Source organism: Stigmatopora argus, chromosome 16 (assembly GCF_051989625.1).
Source record: "Stigmatopora argus isolate UIUO_Sarg chromosome 16, RoL_Sarg_1.0, whole genome shotgun sequence".
Taxonomy (NCBI): domain Eukaryota; kingdom Metazoa; phylum Chordata; class Actinopteri; order Syngnathiformes; family Syngnathidae; genus Stigmatopora; species Stigmatopora argus.
This window is the reverse complement of record NC_135402.1, coordinates 4388768-4401884: the sequence shown is the minus strand read 5'-3', so window position 1 is coordinate 4401884 and position 13117 is coordinate 4388768. Positions and strand designations below refer to the sequence as shown.

General features: G+C 37.0%; 1 protein-coding gene across 4 annotated transcripts in view; it reads right to left on the bottom strand.

The window, feature by feature from the left end:
• dcc (DCC netrin 1 receptor) overlaps positions 1–13117 on the bottom strand; it is a 107252-nt gene that overhangs the window by 49747 nt on the left and 44388 nt on the right. For all 4 annotated transcript variants that reach the window (XM_077622952.1, XM_077622953.1, XM_077622954.1 and 1 more), the window contains exons 5-7: positions 12718–12854; positions 6099–6253; positions 5798–5918 (exon numbers count right to left, since the gene is read on the bottom strand). In XM_077622952.1, the coding sequence (XP_077479078.1) occupies positions 5798–5918; positions 6099–6253; positions 12718–12854 (413 nt within the window). The remainder of the gene's footprint in view (positions 1–5797; positions 5919–6098; positions 6254–12717; positions 12855–13117) is intronic.

The following is a 13117-nucleotide window of genomic DNA, read 5'->3' as shown; positions in this document are numbered from 1 at the left end:
ACACACACACAGGTTCTGGTTAAATTCCACTAACATATTTATTCTCGTAAATCTCCACCACAGCGGGTGACTGAGTGTGCAATTGAGGTGTGTGTGCTTGTGTAGATGAAAATTAAATAGATGTAAACGGTAGAGTTTCCATTGCCTGAAGGTTGTTTAGTGCACTTTTACACAGTTTGTTTTAGCATTCCTTTCCTATTTTTGTCACAGGTTCCTTTAGGTTTATTTATCTTGTTATTTTTTTTAAACAACATTTTCAAAACAATCAACCACATGAACCACTATGTTTGGTACTTTTTGTACTATTCTACCTACTTATTTTTTCATTATTTATTACTAATTTATTGATTCTTGATTTGTTGTTGTTATTTGTGGACTTCAAGGTGAAGCTTTAAATCTCATACTTGAACAATGACAATAAAAGCATTCATTTCAATACGTAGTAAAATACACCGATCCACAATAAATACTTTTTTTTACGTTATTAATCAGACGCCAGTGCGACAAAGTGATCATTTAAAAGGCAAAATAAGGAGTAAAATGAATGAATAATGTACCACCGATATGAATTTCATTAGTTTATGCTATGGCTGGAATAATTCCATTTTTAGATTGCTCCAATTGAACTTTGTCTCTGCAAACATATATCAACTGAAAAAATGATGTCGGCATACTCAAGTTGACTGCAGCAAATTTGTACATGTGCAAATGCCATTTACTGTATTTTTTCACGAACCCTATTCCTTTTCCTGTAAGGACATTTCTAGGAGTTGGCTCGACTGTAGCCGGTCAATAACCTTGTCATGCATACACAAACACTCGCCAAGCAGTCTCCCTTACCAAGATGGAAGGATGGAAAGAAATGAAGGGAATGTGTTTCATCGCTAAGGAGATCAATGTTCTAAGTGACAACACATGCGCACACAGCATGCTAACACATTTAGGTGGAGGCAATGAGGTACCAACCTCAAACCTCTGCCTGATTGATTTGCGAGGGCACCCTCACACACATGCACGCTTGCCAGATGAATGACCTTCTAGTTTATATGATCGATAAAATCCCGAGTCGCAGAAACATCAGTCCCCATGAAAGGAGGGAAGATGAATATTTCCCTTCATCCATGCTTTTGTATTCAGGGTCTTCTGCAAGGCGTGAAGGATTGCTGTATGATGATAGTGCAAGGAGGCCATGTCTAATGTGAAATGAGGCGGGTGCAGTTTTTTTTTTAAGTTAGCGTGTTCACCCTATACCTGTGTGGGTTTTCTCCGGGTACTTTGGTTTTATATACTACATACATAAACATGCACAATCAGGGTACACGGACGATTGGTCGCCGGTCTTTTGGTCGCCGATCTTTTGGTCGCCGGTCTTTTGGTCGCCGGTCTTTTGATCGCCCAGAAGGTCATTGATAATTACCATTTAAATCGTTGCTCAAATTCCCTAAATACAAACTGCGAATTACTATTTAGTCGTACTTAATGCCCTAGTAATTATTAGGCTAAAGAAAAGCTCCAAATTTCGCGGACTTTTATTGTTTTTTGTTGGATAACTTGTTAAGACCCTGACTAACGTAGCTTAAGGGGACAATGCATGTACATACAAACTCTTATACACTCACACGTCGGCTCAGTGAAACTGCTCATGGCCATTGTTGGCTTTTATTGATGCCTAGACCGTGTTGTTTTACCTTGTTTTGTCGCCGGTCTTTTGGTCGTCGGTCTTTTGGTCGCCCGTTGTCGCGGTCGGGGCGACCAAAAGACCGTGACCAAAAGACCGGCGACCAATCGACCACACATGCACAATCAGGGATGCAGGAAGCCTATATATTCATACTGTCTAGCAAACACTTAATATGCATCCCTACCTGGACCCACTACAATGATGACTAGAGGGTTTATTATCACCATGGTAACAGACAGACGCCTCCCACACCGCATGCGTCCCATCCCCCTGTGCACTCACTATACACGGGCATGCATGCACACTCCTGTTGAAGATTGGACTTTGTATGTGTGTAGTTAGTTTCCACACATTGAGGATGACAGAGTTAGAGCACTTGTAGGGGTGTGTGTGTGTGTGTATCTGGGCGAAAGAGCAAGGCTGCGGTTGTGCGTTTGTATGTGTGGTGTGTGAGAGGGAAAGGAAGAGAGATAGGGTTTACTCGGGTCAGCCACTAACAGTGGAATACAAATCTGTCATGGATGACACACTTTTTCTTTTCGCTTTCCATCGCACTTCAACTTGTCTTGCCCTTCGCTTGACCCTCCTGTTTTGCTCTCACTCATTTCTCTTTTTCACTCTCTCCCTCTTGACTTCTCTCTCTCTTTCGTTCTGTCCACCTCTTTTCTTGATCAAAAAAAATCCTTAAGCCTGAGGATTTTTTATCCTTATGCTAGAGCACTCCATTATATATTTTCAACACATTTCACTTTCATTTTACAATACTTTTCACTCTTTCCAGAACCACTTTACTTTGAAAGACGTACATTTTATACACTATTATTCCACTCAATCACGACCACATTATCCAAAACCACAACATCATCGGGGGAGATATTCCAATTTCCAAGACTCTGCCATGACAAAGGAAATAAAAACTTATTTTGAACAAATTTTGTATAAAGGCTTTAAAAGTTCATTTTAGTCCACTCTCCCTGGATTAGGGTCTGGAGCAGATGTAAATTAGTTGATGAGAGAGTTGGCCTTTTGACTGACAGTTATAAAGTCCCGAGATACTAATACTCTGAATTTCTCACAGCATACAACTCATCAATCATTTTAGATGATGGTTAAAAGTCATAAAAGAATCATTAGTTCATCCAATAACTGATGAAACTAACATTTGCATATTGATCAATGCAAAGATTAGCTCAACTTCCCTATCCCATTATGTCCTCATTCTCATTTTACTTCAGTTTATATCTTTTGTCCCGCTCCACAACTCCAGCAGAATGAAATCTTTTTAGCTTGGTTCAGATTTCAAATTTGATCTGAACCAGGAGTTTCAAGGATGGCTCCTATACGAATACATTAACTTGCACTTGAACTAATGCAAGCTCTCTCTAATGCTTCTATTTCTGGCCACTCTGCAACACCCAATAAACACACTGGATACAATAATAAAAAAACAGCATTTTCCATCAGAAAAAAAGCCTACAAGTCACTTCACTTCTCACAAGGCTAAAATTTTGACTTGTTTCCATCCGATTCCCATTTCTAGCTCATTAATAGAAATGAACGACACTGTAGTGCGGTAAAAACATTGATTTAAGAACGCCTACATGAACATTTTAAAAACAGCAGCGCAAATAAAAATAGTGCCCATCGTTCCAACTTTCTCGCAAAGTACAAACATTTCATTTGGCATGTTTTGGTTCTACAGAAGAGTTATTTTTCTCTGGCACTGCAGCCATTTTGAGGAGACAAATCTCTCTCCGCTGCTCATTGTCGTCTGCTCGGTGTCACGATCTCAACTCTGACTGCATTCAGCAATGCACTCCAAGCACACTCTGCAACACTCTGGGTTTTTTGGGAAATTCAGAGTGCTTTTGGAATGTAATGGAGGCCTCGCACTGTCAGCGTAGCGCTTAGCGAGTCAGACTGCATTCTCCAACATAGCCTTTGCTTTATGGATAACAAAATTGCAATTGCTACAGGCTGGACCATTTCAATGATGATTTATCCACAGAACAATATATACCAGTACAGGAGATCAATTTAAGGCTAGCCATGTAAGCAAATTAATTGCAACTTGTAACTAAATTAGTCGTACAAAAGTTGGTTCGTTATTTAAGAATATAACAAATGAAGAAGTTCACATTTATCTGACAGGTTCCCCAAGTTACAGCCAATCCAACTTTAAACACAATAAATGCCCAAAACGTTTGAAAAATAGCAGTGTGGATATAAATAATGAAGCTGACACAGAGATGCATTAATGTAACCTTCAACAGACTATCACGCTGGAATGATAATGATTTTTTTTCTCTTTATAACACGAACAATTGCTTTTAGCATTGAAATGGCATTTACAAGTGTACAAAAACACTTTACGCTTCTATAAAACACAAGCTAGGAAAATAAAAACTAACAGAAGTTGTTAGGAGTGCATTAAATGATAAAATGCTAAAAGAATGTTTACATTTATACCCCACTTAAAAAAAAAGACTAATCACGGTACACTGCTCAAACATCTCAGTGTGTTTTCCTTTTATAGCATGCAAATGCTGCTGGAGTAGATGAAAGTATCTGTTATATCGTGCAATTTTTTGCCATTATTCAAAGGTCTTTATATGTCTATAATTGTCAGGGAGAGGGACTAGAAAACTGTTTTGGACTTTTCAACACGATCCACAGTGAGTCTATTGTTTGGTGGTTTACTTCTTTGCCAATTACCAATATGCTGAGTGAAAAAAAATGAATAAAAAAGTCAGTGAGATGTTTTTTTGGTGCGGAAATTGCATACATATTGAAAGTGGGGAGAGTGAAAAAGGCTCTTGCCGATCAATTAGTGAGAGATTTTGCAAGGTGAGGCTACTAACTGTCGTACTTAGAAAAAAACACACACAATTCCAGCTATTGTGACGATGAAATCATTTGATTCAAATAGAATATGCTTGTTTACAGACCAGCAAAACAAAAATTGAAAGCCACCTAATGCCAAATCCGTGGTGAATTAAGTGCAACAAATCTTCATTTAATTCTGAATAAATTGCAGTTTATCGCACTACGGTTGACAAATACGGAAACCTAAACGAATGTAATTGTACTTTTCAAACTATTTTATTTTGTAGATGAAACGTAAGCAGAAACGATCATCTAAAAAAGTGTGTGCGCACGGCTTCGCATGTTTGTACGTCAGTCTGTCTCAAGAGTCACTCAACGGATCAAGTGGCCTGCAGTTGTCAAGGGTAACAAGGTGGTATGCTGACATTCAGGCAAACACACAGAAACACTGTGATTTCTCATGGGAACGCTGATTGGGCACTGCGCAGCCTGCTGGGATGCTCGTTTCCCGTGGCGATAGGAACCAAGCGATAACACCAACCATCTGACCCTCCTAATGTTTCCTGGTGTGTGTGTTTCTGCGTGTGTGTGTGTATGCTTGTGCCTTGCCATCTGTGCTGCTGTCTCAGGGGAAATACAACGTACTGAAGTTATGAAATAAAGAAAACAAGGACGAAAGAGGGAAAGAATACTGAAATAAATAATACAGGAAGATAGGATATACAGTATGAAAGTGGTATATGGTGAAATACCCCCCCGATACAAGATTACCGCTTATCTGATTAATTGGTCAGATAATCCGATGGGGTTTCCAAAACGATTACACTCATTTAGACTTTTGAGTCTATTCAATCCAATAGCATGTTGTTGATCTTGAATTCCACTCATATCAAAATAAGTATTGATTTATTATTCTTTTATATATCTATAAACTAAAGGTTGCTGATTGAATCTCTCATCTTGTTGGATTTTACTCCATATGTGTCATGGATGGATTTTCAATACTGCTGAAATTAATATAGATGCTTTATCATCATTAATTGTTAAACAATATTTATGCATTTACATGGAAAACACTACTGTTAATCCTAGATTGCATGTTGTACTGTAGTTTTTGTCAAGGTTCTACTAAAAAGTGTGGATCTATATTAAGCCCACTTGAGCAGAAACCTTCAGTAACTCATAAATGAGTGATTAAGACAATTTCAAGATGTGGAATAATAGATATAAATGATGGTTTGAAGCTAATGAGACCATAATATTGGTCTTTTTAATGCTCACACTTCCTACCTGGCTCTCGGAGCAACAGTTGAGCCATGGCTTGGGAGCTTCCGGCGATATTCTCTGCAATGCACTGGTAAAATCCTTCATCTGACTTGACCAAACCGAGAATCTGCAAGTTACTGCCATCCTAAATAGAAACAAAGAAAAGCTTTTCAATAAAATGTAAAAAGCTAGAGCTTGTTCATGATGTTGATGGTGTTGTCAAGACTGCAATGTTTTTGTTGCCATCAAACTCTTAACTTGATACCTCCTGTCAGTTTGTACTAATTACTTGATAGCTATTTAAGTAAATTGCATTTGTGCTCACCACTATTTGAAAATAGTCACTGGGGATTACTTCCTCTCCGTTTTTCATCCAGAGTATGGTCGGTGTCGGGTTTCCTGTCACTGCACATTCCAGTTCAATGTCAGTGGATTCATAGGCATATGTGTTGGTTGGATAGTTGAGAAATTGAGGTGGAACTGCAAAAATAAACATAACGGTATACAGATTTAAGTAACAGAAATCCAGCATCAACTTTTCTCCTCACTCTTTTTAACATGTAGGTAATAACAATTATAAATATATATTCTGTGTACAAGTTGCTAAAATATTGTGACCTAAAGCTAAACTCGAAATAATTTAACAAAAAAGAAAGCATAGCATTTAATCAATTTCATTACAGCGCATTAGTACTCCCAATACTGACAAGTTGTTTATTTATTCTGCTGGGATAACAATTTATTTGTTGACTTTTTTTGTTTGTTTGTTTTTTAAGTGAATGAAAACGCACTTGTATCTCCTCTTGATTTCAATTCATTCATGTTTTATTTTGTTTGCATGTATGATATAAAACCCAATTTGCAAGCATCATCAAATCTGGTAATTGTATAGCAATTACTGTAATTGCATTTAGACCAGCAGCCAAAACAAGGCCTCGTTGTTTCCTCATTGGTTCCTACAAATAGTACCATGTTTTAACATCAGCCTGAACATTTCGTTCCCTTACTGACTCACTTGATTTGTCAAAACAGTGTTTAATTATTTGTTTCATCCATGTCACTGCGAGCTTATGTGTAGTAATTATGGCTCATGAGTCTTGTAGTTTCATACTCGGTAAGGGGGGTCCAACTGCGTTTTTTAATGTAACTGTTCAATATTCCCATTTGGTCAATCAAATGACCCTGATGAGTCCTTTTTGAATATTCTAATCCAGGATTTGAACTTAATCAAGCTACAAAAGGGAGACAAAGACCCACATGACTTTAAGTGTGGAGCTTGGCCATATTTTGATCACCTTTATGTGACCATTGTGCTTTGCTGGAATTTCAAATCCCCCCCCAAAAAAACATACTGATCAAAAGGGACTTGGCGTATTTAATGTGACCTTGTGGAAATACATCTTGCTCATCTTGTCCTAAACAGAACAAATGTGTGCTCATCAGTTAAAGACATCTGTTCATATTTACCATCTGTCTCTTGGAGGAGAAGTCTATTGGAAATATTTGGAATGAATCTTTAGAGTATCATACTGTTTTACTGCCTGCTCTATATTTGTCTAAGCAAGTCTCACATGATTGGTGCAGTGCTTCTTAATTTGATGAACAGATTTTATCATCATTTGGAATTGTTTTTGTATTTTAAATTATTTTATGTGGTCGTGTTCTCGGATCTATATTTATTTTACAGCAAACACAAATGCCAAACTGCCTTAAATGTATGAACAAATTATATTGTGGAAAAAAGTGGAACTGAGTGTTGAGGTGAGCGCCAAAAAGCACAGTTCGTAAACAAACCCAAGCAATTTAGGTCCAAAAATAATGTTTGTCAATAGATTTTTAGCCAACCTTATTTGCTCCATTTATTTTTTTTCACTTCACTGAAATGGTTAAGGGATTGCTTCATTTTTTTCCCACTTCAGGGGAATGTCGAATACCCCGATATTGCTCTAAAACACAAGGCAAAAAATGTGCGATCATTTTTAATCAGCTACCTCATGACATTTAAAAAGAAATAAATGAGTTCTATTCTCCCAACCTTGTTAGTTATTTCAGACGTCACAAATGATAAGGTGTGCAAATGGGTTTCACTGGTGTTTTTAATGGCAAGCAATTGGTGGTTGGAGTGCAGTTAAGTGCAGATTTAAAGAGGCTGCTAACGAGTTTATGTTCACATGGGGAGAAGTAAGAGTTTAACTGAATGGTGCCCGAGTGTCCTCTGCCTGATTCTCCCTGGATTTTATCACTCCAAACAAAGACCAGCCTAGACACGCAGATGTTCTTTGAAATAAATGATAGAGTTGATTTCCATCTGAATACTGAGTGGAAGTGTTTCAGATATAGAAGCAGCATCATTAACACTAAAATATCGCGTACCTGTGTGTGTGTGTGTAGATTTCAATGACAAGCATTCCTTTTGTCAAGCAGTTGCGGCTGATTATTTGATCAATAGTGGACAGTATCCAGGTGATGCTGCATGCATTTTGCACCCAGACAAGGCACACACTGGATTTTATGTGTTGGAGGTCAGCTGGTTGTTGAAGACTAGATTAACATGTGAATAGCTCCCCTCAGCTGTTTCCCAAAGGAAGCTTAACCATATTAATGTTTTTGCTGCCTGTTGTCCTTCAACACTCAAAGGGCCTCGAACAAATAATTTTGTAAACAAGTCTCCTTGCCGATCAGGTAATCCATGTTTTTGTTCTTGCAAGCAAAAATTATTGTGAATGACTTCATGTGGGAGTAATGCATTAGTTGGAGACCCAGCTAATATATGAAAAAAAAAGTGATTTATAGTCTGGAAAATATACTATATACTGTTCTAGACAGTAATTGTCCCTCTACTACCAAACTTGGTTAGGTGAGATTCATCTTCAGGATATCTCTTCGTATAATTTCTCACAATCAAAGACAAATATTATATGCTGACTTATCTTTCTGGTGAGATTGCATTTCATTTTATAAAAGTATTATTCAGTATGCATGTCGTATGGGTCAAGTGGTGTTAGAAGTGATATTGCCTTTGTTTTCTCGGGTAGCTTCTACTAGAGTTATGGAAGATGAGGATTCTTTTTACCTGACGTGTTTCAGCAGTCCTCTGTTTAATGGAAATCGTTATCTCTTAATTAGAGCATTACTACAAAGATAAAGTACACCTTCAGATAATTATGTATTGATGGAAAATACACAGCTCTACTTTCAAAATCGATATTTCTTTTACGTATCTATCATTTTTCCTTGGCTCAAGACATAGCCTCTTCTTTTAGATTTATTTTACCTTGTACGTCAGCGGTCTTAATTATCGCATTTATCCCAAACATTTGCTTACTTCCCTATTGTGTAACTGATCTATTTTGTGATTTAAAACCCACAAACAACCTTCTTCCTTTTCTTAGTAGATGCACTTCACGCTGACGTCACCATAATCAAATGATTTTATTAAAGAAAAGCGCAACTACAGCGTCAATAGAGACTTTGATGTTCTGACTCTGTTCCCCTTTAATGCACTTATTAACTAAAAACCACGGGGTTCTCCTTCTGCCTTTATACGGTTTCTGTGAATTCTTTTGGGTGTAGAAAACATTTAGAAAGATGCCAAACCCTCCCGCTGTGCTGTTGGCCGTTGAGACGCTACTAGCCAAAAACTGTAGAGCACATGAGAAGGAAGACATGAAAGGGAAAAGGAACAGGGTCACAGAGCTCCTGCATGGAATGATACCACTTCAATAATCATTTGGGAGGATTTTGCTCTTTAGTTTATCATCTCATATGCCATTTCTAGTTAGTCTTTTTTTTCCTCTCCCAAATATTTTGCACGGTGACTTATTTATTTATTTATTGTTACCCACAGGTCGAACAAAATACTACAAATCTGACTCCCACCTTAAATCGCCATTTGCAGATCTGAAAATATTGTTATGCTTCCATAAATGTGTTGCTTAAATAATACATCCTCATCAAAGTCAGAGGCAATTATGTGAAAGTCATGCAATGACTAAAAGCTCAACCTCTGGGGGTCATCTTCTAATAACATGGGGGATGAAAATAAGACAACCATGATATACACTATTGCTTTACTTAATAATTTTCAGGGCAGCCTATCAAAAGGAAACTCTCTTATTTTATGACACATCGTGTAAAACACACTTTAAATTCTCCATAACATCAGTATTTTACTGGACAAAATGACATGCAACATGTAAATCATACGACTTTTACATATTTAAAAGAAACGGGGAGTGACATGAGTAATAGCTACCGTGCTAGTTCCGTTTCCCTTTTTCTGGGTTCATTAAGTTTCTAATAGGAACCGGCTAATGAGCCGGGTCGCTCTCATTATTATAGGACATAACGTACATTCGTTATCCTTATCATCTAATCATAGTCACTGGCCTGTGGTCTGAGCATACAAACATTATCACCACGGTTTGGCTTGCCATCACTCTTCGACAGCACACAATTTGTGGTGTAGATTATCCATAACATAGGAGCTTTTTTTCCCGTATGAAACTGTATAGCACATCAAAATCTAAAGTTTTTTTCCTTCAATAATTTTACAAATAAAACTTGATTTATTATGCTGAAATATGATTCCCAACCCCACGAAAACTAGGATTCTAGAGGCACCAATTACCAATGCATTCCAATATGACATACTTTTCTTGAACTTCAATTACAGAATGTCACTTTTGGTTGAAAGAAAATGCCATCTACAGTACGTATTTCTATAAAACATAAGATGTGAATGGCATACCAGGATGCAGTCTTTTAAGTATTTTAACTACCAACAAATTGTGAGGCACTATAGTTGCTTAGCTCAGACAAATATCCCAATAAGAAAACTGATGCTACTCCTAATTGAGAGCAACATGATTGTTTGCGGAGGCTTAGAACAAACAGAATATAAATGTGATGGCAACACAGACTAACTCTGAGGGGATGCTAAACCAAAGACTTGAAAGAAAAGAAGAGTGGAAAGACCCAGCTTTGAGGGGGGGTGACGAGGGATTTGCTATAAACCTGAAGGTTAATTTGCAGAGATTCTTCTCAGAGTCAGAAAAAGTAACTCCGTCTGTTTCATATCAACTCTCTTTTCATGGAAATAAGTAGATTCACTGTTTTGATCACTATTGCCTTCTAATTCCAAAGTTCAAGTCACACATTGTTTGTTGATGTAAAATGCACGTATCAGTTTGCAAATAACTACACACGTTTATCAAATTAAAACTGACATATTTGCTTTTTATGACTATTTTTCTACCAGCCTCCAGTTGACTGAAAAATAAATGATTGTTTATCAGACCAGTAAAGTAAATTCTTGCCATATATCCCATTAGTCTACTTTTCTGACCTTGATTCTGACACAAACTTTAAATTGAAGTTGACATTTATATTCAGTAAGTTAACCTTTGTTTGTTATGTTCCTTATAATATACTCTGCTTTCATGATCCATGTGTTATTTGAATATTATAGAGACACATTTAACAAGCTAGCAGGAGGCACTTATTCATACTACTATTGCAATATACAGTAAATGTTGATGTATTTCCTTGACTCATAATGCATTTTATTTATCATCGGCTTGTTTCCTAATATTCTAAAAAAGTGGAGCCATGGCAGACAAATATGATAGCCAAGTCTTTTTCGAGTACGAGTGGTTAGTACGTCCATTAAAAGCATTAAATTCAATTCAATTCAATATTTCCAATCCATTTTTCCATAGCCTAAATCCTAAACTATTAAAGCTTAATGATTAATGAGAATATGAATATTCTATGGGGTACAATACGTGGAATTTAACAGATTGTAAGGAAATACTATTGGGTATTAAATAGGGGGGGATTTAGTCTCAGGGACTGCTAGTGAATTTGAATTGTTTTTTTCTCTGTAGGATGCATGTTAGAAAATAGATGCACAGATGGATGCATCAATCTGGCAAAAACAAATGACTTTTTCCAAAGGCTGACTCACCCTGAGCTTAATTGAGCCACAGAATTCACTAAATGCCACAATTTGAGGATTCCTGGATTCTCCGCACTCATTTTCCGATAAGAATATCTCACCTCAATATGACTATAGTTAAATATCCTTATTGGAACAGACAAAACAGCAGTGAAAAGAGGCAGAGGATTTGAAGCAAACATCGGAATCACATATATTTTTAATAATTCCCTCATTTACTAACTATAGGCTCTTTATTTTATAAGATTTTAAAGCCCAGCTATACTGAATACACACACACAAACCCACCTGAGTGCTGAATGCATCCACTACATCCACAAACAGCCAAGCGGCAGTCAGACAGTAAATGCAAACATATTTTATTTATGAAAACCTCCTGAAGCAAACACGGGGTTCACATTACATATTTTATGACAGCATTTGATTTTGGATGTGATTCTCTCTCCCGCGGGATACTCCTCAAAGTGTAAGAGGAAGTTACTCCCGGTTGAGAGATAAGGATGAATTTTTGCTTTAGTGTTCTTAAGTATTATGGTTTTTTACAGGCGTGACAGTTCACTGTTTTCATTTGAAATTTGTTTCCTTTCTTCCTTTGGGGGGTTTCAAAAGCGGCATGACATTTTACTGAGGACATCTCTTATTCTAGCCTTGTGAGCTCTTTGGGGTTGTTGTTTTAAATGGGTTTAGTTGGATTGCCATTATAGGACACTTTGGAAACAGACTTTAATTCCCCTGAACCGATAGCAGAGAAAGCTTACCAAGTATTGAATGAAAATGTCACTACGATAAACTGTTATAGCAATATAGTCATTTTTACTAGCCGTGTCTCAGGGTAAATTTTAGTTTGCATTTGTGCAACTCCTCAATTCTTAATATCCAAATATTACAGGCTTATAACATTTATATTATGCATTTATTTTGGTACGAATAAAATCACCATAAATCCTTGGATGCAAAAAAAAAGAATGTGGAAATAGTTTCTCACCTAGCACACTCAGTTCTGCACTTGCAGTGATGTTGTGGTTCTTGTTGGAAGCAGTACAGATAAAACTGCCAGAGTCGTCATCAGTGACACTTCTGATGATGAGATTGCTGCCAGCCAAAAGTGAATATTTTTTATTCCTATAGAGGGAAGTTTCAAGAAGAAGAAAAAGTTTGGCATTATTTCATGTTCCCATTAAGCACACCGTTTTACAAACTGCAATCAGTTTTATCAGCATAACATTTAAATCCATAGTGGGAAAACTGCATACAAAGTATACTTTTTATGTGCTGAGGGTTAAATGTACTTGTGTACTACTATATGCTGTATTACTATTAAACTATTAAAGTAGGATTGATCTTCAGATTGGCATTCAGCCAATATAGATTATTGTTGAATGAAT